This window comes from Haliotis rubra, unplaced genomic scaffold, assembly GCF_003918875.1.
Source record: "Haliotis rubra isolate DU_JTF1 unplaced genomic scaffold, ASM391887v1 Scf59, whole genome shotgun sequence".
In the NCBI taxonomy this organism is placed as follows: domain Eukaryota; kingdom Metazoa; phylum Mollusca; class Gastropoda; order Lepetellida; family Haliotidae; genus Haliotis; species Haliotis rubra.
In genome coordinates this window covers 2,156,886-2,166,473 of record NW_025767290.1, presented here as the reverse complement: position 1 = coordinate 2,166,473, position 9,588 = coordinate 2,156,886, and the positions used below count along the sequence as shown (strand labels likewise).

General features: G+C 41.1%; 1 protein-coding gene across 1 annotated transcript; it reads left to right on the top strand.

Moving 5' to 3' along the window:
* Positions 1-213: 213 nt before the first annotated feature.
* Positions 214-7,707, top strand: LOC124255026. Its single transcript, XM_046688862.1, has 3 exons — positions 214-759; positions 5,433-5,599; positions 7,659-7,707. Exons 1-3 carry the CDS (start codon positions 613-615, stop codon positions 7,705-7,707), a joined length of 363 nt encoding a protein of 120 aa, XP_046544818.1. The 5' UTR covers positions 214-612.
* The last annotated feature ends 1,881 nt before the right edge of the window (positions 7,708-9,588 follow it).

The following is a 9,588-nucleotide window of genomic DNA, read 5'->3' as shown; positions in this document are numbered from 1 at the left end:
AAAACAAGGATAAAAACGGGTAGAGTCGATGCCAAGGTTGAAATAGTTATTTCTTTGTCAGTCTGAGATATTTTTTTTTTAAGTTAAGGATGTAAAAATATTAGAGCTGTGGGAGTGTTTTCATCAGGCTCAGATTCCATCAAGTTTCAAGCAGATTGAATTAGAAAAACATACATTTAATTTCAACGAAAGAGAAACTTCTTGAGCACAAGGTTCCTGGATGTCTGGAGGACATATTTGACCTGCATGTAGGTGGATGTACACAGACCATATTGTGGATAGTTTAGTTCGCCTATCATCACGTTTGAAGTGTAACAGGTTGTTCGTTAGCAGAAGGGTTGTTTCCGATACGTCACTTTCACTTCTGGTTGTGTTTACAAACACAGAAGGATTTCATGAGGTTGCTCGCGGAAGCCTCATATATGTGCGCGTGCTTGACACGCATGACCTTAGATGTTCTGTACGCTGTGCAGTGGGGCGCGAAGCGGATACGATAGGGGACATTTAATAATAACACAACACTAGCCTGTGAGATTCAAGCTGTTTTCTCGCCCTAGATTGTCGTCTGCTTCACCTCACAGCTCGAAAACCGCCCTCCCCAAATTCTACGCCATGGATGCCTTGAATATGTCGGAGAAGGACCAGGAATCTGCAGAGGCTTCGCCGTCAGCGATGTCCAGTCTGAGACGACGTCGTCTGCTTCGTCTGGCGTCGTTGGGTGAGATGAAGAACCTGAGAGCACTGCATGTGAAAACTGACGTAAGTAGTGGTAGAGGGTTTGGGAACGACATATAACCACCGATATAACTCATTCATACATATCGGAGTTCAACAGTCCCACCGTTAGTGTGAGGAAAAAGCATGTTGTTTGACTTGCGTGTGTCGGTCAACTGAATCTATGAATGTGTAAATGTGAGATGTTGTCGTTTGTAATATGGTATTCAGTCTTTATATTTAGGCAGCCGTCTGTGTACCGGCCCAGGTTTGTGTAGCTTGTATTACACCGACCTACAATCCCAGGGCCTACGTGAGCTAGCATCTACATACACACATGCACTCAAATGTTAACGCGAACGAAGGGTTCAGCACACGCTGGGATTTGTTACGGTTTGTACCGGGTGAGGGGCAACGCGTTCGTCATGCAGGTCCGCGTTCGAGTCCCCCAGGTCTCTATTACCTTATGCTTGTGGGTCGGCTCGTACCGGAAGAGTCCGACGGGAGAGTCATCCTATTAAGCTGTTGGTCAAGGTTCGAATCCTACAAGTCGCTCAGAATCGGAACATTAGGTGTGTGTGTGTGTGTGTGTGTGTGTGTGGTGGGTGGTGTGTGTGTGTGTGTGTGTGTGTGTGTGTGCTCTCGCCATGCAGCACGTTAGCGCTAAGTCATCCGCGTACCACGTGAAATCGAATTATACTGGCAACTGACCGTCGTAGAGACGACAACGGGACCCTAAGAACAGGTCCCATATAAGCCTCCGCGTGTCTTTTGTTTACACTTCTAATCGCGGGGCGGTGGGGTAGCCTAGTGGTTAAAGCGTTGGCTCGTCACGCCGAAGACCCGGGTTCGAATCCCCACATGGGCACAATGTGTGAAGCCCATTTCTGGTGTCCCCGTCGTGATTTGCTGGAATATTGCTGCGGCGTAAAACCAAACTCAGTCAATCTAATCGGTCTCCTTTCTGCATGAATATCTTAGAAACACCAAGCTCTTCCTTCAAACCCATGAGCGCGGATATGGTACCGACAAACCAAGAATCATAATCAGGACGAATCTGGGATTCGAACCACGCACAATGGATACAGGCAAATCTAAAGGACGAAAGGGCAAAAATGAGACAATGGGCCCCAAATGACCCTTCATGTGCTCCTTCTTTAAGTCGGTTTACACTGGGAATCGGGACGGCTTTTCTGCATGACGTATGGTAACTAGTGGGCCTCATTCCTGGTTTTCCGTGATTCCCGGTTTTCTGTGATTCCTAGTTTTCTGTGATATGGCAGCATGTAATTGCTGTTCAAAACGCAACCTTCTTGGTGGACTCACTATATCAGTACATCAGTGATGGTTCACCCAGCGTCCCTTGGTGTTACGTTTCATTAATTTCCGTCACTCATGGTGGAAACGGTACTAATTATTTCTTCGAACCCCTTTCAAACGCTCGGCCACTAAATCATCATACCCATCAACTAAATGAGATCTGTCCGTGTGACTGGCTGCAAGGAGGAGTGATTATACCATTAGTATAGAACGGGCTTGATTCCACTCCATGTCATATCGTGAATACACGTCACTACACGTGATGGTCTTTACTTAATATAACCCCCTGGTGTCCATCCTTTTCAAACTCTTAGTGGTATATTTGTTCTGAACTGACAATGCAGCTGGACTGACTAGAGTATATACTGGTGGTAGTCTGTCTCACAGTCCATGAACGGCGTTATTTCCCCCCTCTGCCTATCCCTTTCTGAACGCTAAAGCCCTTAATGGAGCAAGTCTAGATTTCCCCAGCTTCAGGTTCTGAATCTCCTATCTCACTGGGGCTCCTTTTCAATTTGAAAGCATTTGTTTCTATCAAAATTATGTACATGTATATTCAGAAACTAGGTGTTAGTCTAAGGCTAGGGGCAGTGTTTCTTGTCTGCATAACAACAGTAACAGAATGAATAGAATAATTGAATTTGGACCAGACAAACCAGTGATTTCTATTAGATGATTTCTATTAACAACAGAACAGAAGTCTGTTTCACAGTCCCTGGACCACATAACAACAACAGTAACAGAATGAATAGAATAATTGAATTTGGACCAGACAAACCAGTGATTTCTATTAGATGAAGTCTGTTTCACAGTCCCTGAACCACATAATTGAATTTGGACCAGACAAACCAGTGATTTCTATTACATGAAGTCTGTTTCACAGTCCCTGAACCACAATATTTCCCCTACTGCCTTGCTCTCCCTGCAATGCTAAAGCCTTAAATGAAGCAAGTTTAGATTTCTGCAGGTTCTCACTGGGGCACCTTTTCAAGTTTAATGGGTTTATTTGTTACAATCAAATTATATTTATTCAGGGACTATATAAGATGAAGCGTTCGAGGTTACCGGGATTCAAAATCAACCAAGTCAACGAGCATCCATCTATTTAATCGCTTTTTACGACAAGCATGGGGTGCAGAGATCCTTTCCAACCCAGAATGCCCAAAGAGTCCAGTATTTACGAAGTAAACACTTATTTTAACTCACTCACTCACACTGCCATAGCTCCTTGACAAGACGAATCTGCGATAGTTCATTGTGTCGCAAATGAACCATACCGTCGGCATGAGACGACACGCTTTAGCGGAGTTTGATTTTCGTGAACCTGCTTCTGAGAAAGGAGCTCGGGTGACCCAGTTTTCTGAGGCGTGGCAATTTGCTGTGCAGAGTTGCGTCCCTTGGCACGCCAGACACCCATGACCGTTGGTTCGAATTCCGGTTCACGCAGAATATGTTTCTTGGTCTGCCAATCCTTACCCATCCTCGCTGAGTTCACCAAAGAGGTAACCTTCAAAGGCCGGTATCATTGTATGGCTTTAATCCAAGCTGTCACACCCTGATATAACTGGAATAATAATAATAGTGACTTGGTTAACAAATGCCATCGTATCCCACTTGCGTAGATCGATGCTCATGCTGTTGATCACTGGATTGTCTGGTCCAAACTCGATTATTTACAGACCGCCGCTATATAGCTGGAACATTGTTGAGTGCGGCGTTAAACAACAAACCAAACCTAGGTTGAAAACACAATGTCCAAAACACAATGTATCAAATCTGTCCATCGAAGAACCTTTCTTGTTCCCTTCATTGTCTGCTAGTGCCATAAATGGGTGTGTATTTTCTTTGGATGGCAGTTTAGATGACGTTATGCAAAATCAAAGGCTGTTCAAGCGCCAGATCATCTCATTCATTCAGGGAGGACGATGGTGTAGTCGGTTGATTCGGTTGACAGTGTTCATGGCTATTGTAGAAAATACCGACACAGTATACCGTGCTAGAGTCTCGTTCCGTGCGCTGCTCATAATGAGACAGTGCTATGTTTGTTCGTAGAAGACTATTACTTTCCTGGAATGGAAACACGGATCATTGTTGACAAACGACCTTGTTATCTATAATCACGAAACGACAACATTCATTATCAATTTAAACAACAGCACTGGCTGTCGTCATCGTTTAGAAATAGCTGTTGGCTTAAAATCGACAGACAGATATTTGACAGGATAAATCAGAGCTTTCCGTTCGTATCAATCGTCATCATTGTACGCGCTATCTACAGATGCGTAATTACCAGATTCTACGTGGAGTCGGTGATTCCGTGTCTTGCAGGTGGCTCGTGCTGCTTGTATGTGATTGAAGTCCGCTAGGTGGTCGGTGCCCACAGCTATCATTAACAGCTTCAGTTCCTTTGTTGATCGATCCCACTTTCCTTAGCTTATTGGCTTCCACAAACGTCAACTTCGCAAACTTATTTCTTCTACCATTTACGGTAATAACGTGAAACCAACGAGAATGCAATCCTACAAGACCTGACAATCACTTTTATTAATCCACCCGATTGCACACAAAGAGCTTCGTGGAAAAAAACGCAACACTTGATCCATTTCTCTCGTCAGACTAGAAATACCTCGTTCATAGAATCTGTATTAAGCAACGGTAGAGATTCGTGCCAAATTGACCAATGTTGCAATGGGTTTATGAGCTAAATCCCGTTTTTCTCTATTTCCCCGCCCCCAGGTACGAGTCTGCATGACTGAGGCAGACGGCTTCTCGCCAGTGCCATCTGATGACACGACCATTGTCGTCTGCTTCACTGTCTCTTGGCAATTCACGCGGGATTATAAGAGACACTGAACCCATTTGGTTTAACCTATTTGGGGGTGAATGGAAGCAGTGGTCGAGCAGACGACCAGTAGTCGCAGAAGGGTCATCAGCCCTCTGTCATTTTGAAGACTTGACTAAGATAAACATGTTACTTGATTCGAGGCCTAGGATAAGTGGACTCATCACAGTTGCAAAAGTTAATATTCTGTGACTCTCTGTGTCGACGAAAGTTTCACCTTCGTTTCGTTTTAATATTTCATAGCACCGGAGGGTCGTGTTTTCAAAGAGAACCAGAAAGGAATACCGGCGATATTAATCGTGGTATCATTGAACTGTGTCTGTATGAAAAATCAATGTCATTCTCTCAGTGGCGGCACAACTTGACGACGCGGTGCCTAATTGGATTACTTATTCTACCTGTAAATACATATCATATCTGAACGTCTACGACAGGAACGTACTTCCTACATCCCTGTTGTGGCTGCGAGAGGTAGGCTCTCAGTGCTCAGTCGGTATTGATTGCCGTCAATATATCACCAACATCTGTCGTCAGTTACAAATCTTCGTATTTTCAGGATTTGATAACCTACGAAGATTCAACCTTTGCCCATCCACGGTGGGGAAGGGGACGTCGAATTCGCTTTTTATCCACTGGAGAAATGGCTGGCCATGACAAGAGACCAAGTCAACTGTTTGTGCCTCGGATTTCGGTCACACCTGTTGGACTACGTAAAAGCTTCAGGTGAGAGTTTCAGGTACACGTAGCTAGTCATTAATGAAATGCTCTATTTGATAATGATGTATCATGTACGACAAGTTGTAATCTTTGTGAAAGTACGAAAACACAAGAGGTCATATTTCATGTCTGCTTGATGAAAGACTTCAATTCAAAGCATTGCCCATTTTAACTTTACCTTTCAGCTAAAACAACTTGAGTTTCAAGGATTAAATGTCACATGAATGCTTGTTTATGAACGATTTCGAATGACTTGAAATATTTATTAAGCTTGTCAAACAAAATGACAAATGATTCTGGATCAGCGAGTAATTCTTTTAGCACCACGGCAGAGGAAGTCCGTTATTAAAGAGCAAAGTTGACTCGCTTGGCTTAAGGGGGTGAAGCAGGTTGTTGATTAGAAGAGAGATCTTGGCTGTAGGGTGACAGGTCCCAAGATCATGTTAACAAGATCATTTGTTCAATTATGGACATTCCTCTGTATTCTGTTGGCTTGTCAGCAATGTTTGGGTGTTTACCATGACTTGTTCCTTTGGTGACATGTCAACAAAGTTCAATATGTTGGTTCTGTCATATAATTACAAAAGGGCATGGGTCAAAGGCCAAATGCTGCATACATGCCCACAGACCCTGGTAGTGTAAGACAGGATATATTCTGTAGAGGCCTACAGTGCAGGACGATGGTCTGTTAGTAATGTCGATGAGAACACCTCTCTTGTTTATGCACCACATTGTCAAAGAGTGTCAACAAAACAATATCACGTGATACTTATTGCTCCACGTTCTTATTAGATTTGGTTCTTTTAATAATTAATTTTAGTTAGGATGATATTGTTTTTTACATTTGACAATGGACCAATGATACTTGCTGCTTATATTTCGAGTAGATTCTTTCAAGAATTTTGATTTAGCATCTTTATGATCATATTAGATTGCTGTTTGACTATTTAACTATTATTATACAGTGGAAACCGCCTAAGTAAAAACTGCTTAACTAAACAGTTCTGATAAGAAAACACTTTTCTTTGGTCCCGTCAAATTTCTTTATAAGTTATCACTATTACAGTCCGGTTAACTAAACTCGGATAAGTAAACAATACCGCTTAACTAAACGTCTTCTCACGGTCCCTGGAAGTAAATTACTTAACAAAAGATACTTGATAACTAAATTAGCGATCACCACATAATCCGACATGAGGGGTAGTCGTATCAGTCTCCAGTTAAACAAACATCCTACTTACAGCTCGCTGGCGTCAAGCAGTTGGCAATACACTGACAACTGGAGGCCATCCCTGATAAGTGGTTCATTGTTACATATGCATACATATACATGCCCATGGTTGTCATTTGCAGGTTTTTATAAGTTTGGTTAAGTAAAATACCTGATAAGTAAACAATTTTGGCGAGTCCCTTGAAATTTTACTTATCAGGTTTCCACTGTAACTAAAAACGTTGATGCCTATGCTTTATTCATGTCTGAGTTGTGCCGGTCCTGTTGTCCCGGTCCTGTTGTCCTGTTGCACAACAACACAGCTGAGATCCTAGGGTGACGCTGTTAGTGAAGACGTGTGTAACAATGTCACGATAGTGTCACAGATAATGGTTCAAATAACGTAATATCTGTCTGTAAATAGAACAGTATTTTGGATCTTTGTCAGCGTGTCATCAATCGTTGCATCCATGGATGGTTATACAGGGTCTGTCATGATGATTTGATCCAGCAAACTAGAGGAGATTGAACCAGTGCTCCTTCTCCTTAGATGAGATGGCTCAATGTGTGTTGACCCCTTTCCCATGATTTGATGTGTAGTGACAGCATCAATGTGATGGAGATACTGCTACAACACTGAGCCCAGAACGTCCACTGGAGCACGTTGTCTGAAAGCGATAGGTGACTTGGTGCTTCATCCAAGGTTCATCCCGTTAAAAATGTTTCAATTAATTTAAGAAATTATGTTTCTTATGACTTCTGTCTAAACTGGGTGGAAAAAGAATTTATTTTATTTCTTCCATAAGCTACAGATATTTCATATTGAATTTGAGTTCAACACGTAACCTCTTTTAGCCTCACTGGAGATTTGGAGTGTGAAGAGATGGGACTGAAGCAGTTGTGACCCCAGCTGGCTTTACCAACAAATCTGACACTGTGACAGTATGGCACCTGCAAAAAAATGGAATCCTGTGCCCAAATGGAATTTGGAATCACAATGGTGTTTTTAAGAGAGCCTTTAATAGGATTCAGTATCACTTGGGGAGACAATTTGGGGCTGGTTTGTTATAAAAAAGTTTTATTATTTACGTAGTATCCTTGGACAAGATACTTAGATCCACATTGTCTCAGTTCACCCAGCTGTAAAATGGGTACCCGTGAGGATGTGCTGGCAATGTGAGTGTTTAGTTCATTGCGCCTAATAGGCAGCATGGCTGTATGATCCCCAGGGAGTTGAAAAAGTATTGGAAAGTATGATAGTGTCCTATGACCGGGGATAGTAATGTACGTAGTAGTGTTGGAAATTGGTTAAAATCTCATAATTGATGATTGATTCATAACAACCGATCAATCATCGAAAATAATTGGTTAACGTCATTTATCAAATTTTCCTGGTTTTGTTTGTTAATGCACAAAAATAAAGAAAAAACATGTAGTTCTTACGAGGTTTTTTTAGAAAATTGCACAAAATGCATTTGCAAATTTCACATCTTTAAAAGATGACAAGCATGCTAGGAACATAAATTTCCTTGAGTCTTTAAGGTAAATTCAATCCTGACTTGGAACGAGCTTGTACAAGTTGTAGTGCTTTTGAAATGTAACAGACAAAACCAACCTTGTGAAAAATATTGCTAATGCAAACAAATGTTCCAAAATTGTTTGTGTTCGATTATGAGAAAACATGATCGATTGCTTGGTCGTTTAGTCATTGCGACCAATCTTCGATTATTTCAATTAGTCGGACAACCACAAGTACGTAGCATTGTAAGCAGGCAATGTGACTGGATATGAGCGCCATATAAGCGGACTATTATGTTTTAGCAGGTTGCAAGGTTGGTCTGGTTCATGGGCATGTTCATTCTCTATGCTAATCTTAGTGATCCGTGTGTGAAATCATTTCAACTTGGTCACAGAAAACTGACTGTCATTGTCACTTGTGTTTTTCTGTTGAGGAGATAGAGAGTCATACATCAGTGTCGTCACTTTAGTCTGTACATCATTGATGAAAAGATATATTTTTAGACAATAACAAACAAAAACAACAGGCATTTTCAAAAAGTTTAAAATGGATGTCAAACTCAGTATCCTGTTCAGTCTGTTGGAGGAACAGGTTTTATAAAACATTTGTAACAGTTCTTCTTGCAAGAACTTTAGTTCCTTGGTTAGTTTTATGGTAAATCTGATTCACAGTTATAGGTTTAATAGGAACTAGTATTACAATTTAAGTTAAATGCAAAAAGATATTTGCTTTTTGGTCGTAATACTCATTCATTAGCTGACAAAACATCACTCACTCATCTTAATGGTATCATATTTTGTCGTTCTTTATTTTTTAAAAGTATAAATAAGGTGTATGTCACATGCATAATATGTATTGTGTGATACACAGAAAGTTTGGGTACCATAAAACCTGTACAAGACAGAGTTTAAGGTGTGTTATATTACAATGGTGATAACCCAGTAACCCACGATGATGTTACATTCATGTTAAGCCACAAGTCAAAATTGCAAATATAGTTCATGTTCCTGGCCCCGATTTCTCGACACAAACTTAAGTCTGAGTTTTGATTCCCATGTTCAACTGAAATTGATATTAAACTCAAACATAGTAAACAATTTGAGTTTGGTGAATAGAATACTTAAATTGTTTGGGCTTTTTTATTTTAAAAATGCAGCTGTTTCAAATTGTCAAACAGTTTGAAATTTGAGTAAAAACTTAAGTTTGTTCGAGAAATTGGGGCCTGGTTTTAACATAAGAAACTGATTGTAAAAGTAAATCCAGATT

Bases quoted from the DNA above. Each gene is read 5' to 3' on its own strand.
- LOC124255026 (XM_046688862.1), top strand. From the start codon at position 613: ATGGATGCCTTGAATATGTCGGAGAAGGACCAGGAATCTGCAGAGGCT. The intron at 760-5,432 runs GTAAGTAGTGGT...TCGTATTTTCAG, and splicing joins CACTGCATGTGAAAACTGAC to GATTTGATAACCTACGAAGA. The intron at 5,600-7,658 runs GTGAGAGTTTCA...AACCTCTTTTAG, and splicing joins GGACTACGTAAAAGCTTCAG to CCTCACTGGAGATTTGGAGT.